The following is a 1,383-nucleotide window of genomic DNA, read 5'->3' as shown; positions in this document are numbered from 1 at the left end:
TTTGATTTGATTTGATTCTGGTGAAAAACTTCAGGGCCTTGTTTCGGAAAGCAGGGCTAACAAACTCGGGCAGATACTCTGAATAAACCACCTATTCTATGATAATCAGGGTTTTGGTTTCAGAACATGATAAAGTCACAATGATGTACAGCTCAACAGTGGGAGGGCTCATATTTAAAAAGTTCTATTATAAAATTAAAATTTGCCTAAAAATAAGCTTTTCATGCCTGAAAGCAATAACATAAAGAAACCAGCCAGGGATTAAACCCTGGTGTTCGGTAGAACCTCATCATGTTAATGTGAGTAACAGATTCACATTCACCTCAAAGACGCCTCAGCTGTACATTCAGTTTATGTGCTACAGTAACTTTTCTAACAAGACCTGGTTAGCATTAAAACAAAGTGCAGCACAAAGAATGTCCTCGTTGTGTTATATGAGTGATGTGCGGGCGCAAGATTTAACTATGGCAAAAACCAGTAACGCTAGAAAATATATTAGACGGGGAACAATAAAACACCTAACTGCAGTGTGATCACCCTCGTCTGACAGGGATTTCTGCAGAGTATCTACTCTCCAACATGTACAGGCTCCCACAGAAAAGAACACTTCATTTCTGATGCTTTCCTTGTGCCAGGTTTCAGCTAAAACATAGAACAAACTCAGGATTTGTTCAAACAATCCTGCTGCCGAACAGGGATGGTTCACGGAGTACTTTGCAGTAGTAAGTTGACTCCAGATAGCTGATACACAGCTTTCTGAAACAGAAAACCCAGGATATGCACATAGTTACCCCAGAACTTTCTCAGAATTTTCACTTATCCTGCTTTCTGAAACAGGACACTCTGGAGGTTCTTCTTAAGCTTTCATCTTGAAGATGGTTTTCACTAGTTCTCAGGAGCAATTGCTACATGCATTTAAACATAATCTGAAGAAGATCATCTGATACCAGGCATCTTCTGGGCAATAAGTCAGTGCATCATCTTATTCATCCATTTTTCCACCAAGTGTTCCTCGTTCAGACAGATGTTTGTGTACAGGTGCTGGAGCAGCACTCTGACGGCCGGTGGAAGGGCTGCATCCATGACAACCGCACCGGAAACGACCGCGTGGGCTACTTCCCATCCAACATCGTGGAGGTCATCAAAAGGGCAGGTGACCACCCACATGACAGCTGTATGTGTGTGTGTGTGTGGCTTGTGTGAGCGGTTTGCATGTGTTGTGTGGTAGCTAGCAGCAGCTTTTGGCCTCCATCAGCCTGTTGCTCATCATCAGTGTCCTCTGGTGGCTGTTTACCTCCTCTAAGGTTCTGTTCCTTCTGTTTCTCACCTTAACCTTTACCAACCTCCTGCCTCTCTAACCCCTCTCCCGCAGACCCCCCCCCC

At 43.9% G+C, this 1,383-nt stretch overlaps 1 protein-coding gene across 1 annotated transcript in view; it reads left to right on the top strand.

Annotated features, from left to right (window-relative positions):
* The window catches only part of LOC106942787 (caskin-1-like), a 12,442-nt gene extending 11,115 nt beyond the window's left edge, over positions 1 to 1,327 (top strand). The window contains exon 7 of the mRNA XM_015026123.1: positions 1,039 to 1,327. Within this exon, the coding sequence (XP_014881609.1) occupies positions 1,039 to 1,203 (165 nt within the window). The 3' untranslated portion in view covers positions 1,204 to 1,327. The remainder of the gene's footprint in view (positions 1 to 1,038) is intronic.
* The last annotated feature ends 56 nt before the right edge of the window (positions 1,328 to 1,383 follow it).

This window comes from Poecilia latipinna, unplaced genomic scaffold, assembly GCF_001443285.1.
Source record: "Poecilia latipinna isolate Pla-1442-1.1 unplaced genomic scaffold, P_latipinna-1.0 Scaffold4556, whole genome shotgun sequence".
Classification (NCBI taxonomy): domain Eukaryota; kingdom Metazoa; phylum Chordata; class Actinopteri; order Cyprinodontiformes; family Poeciliidae; genus Poecilia; species Poecilia latipinna.
The sequence above is the reverse complement of the archived record's forward strand: the minus strand, read 5'-3'. Positions and strand labels throughout refer to the sequence as shown.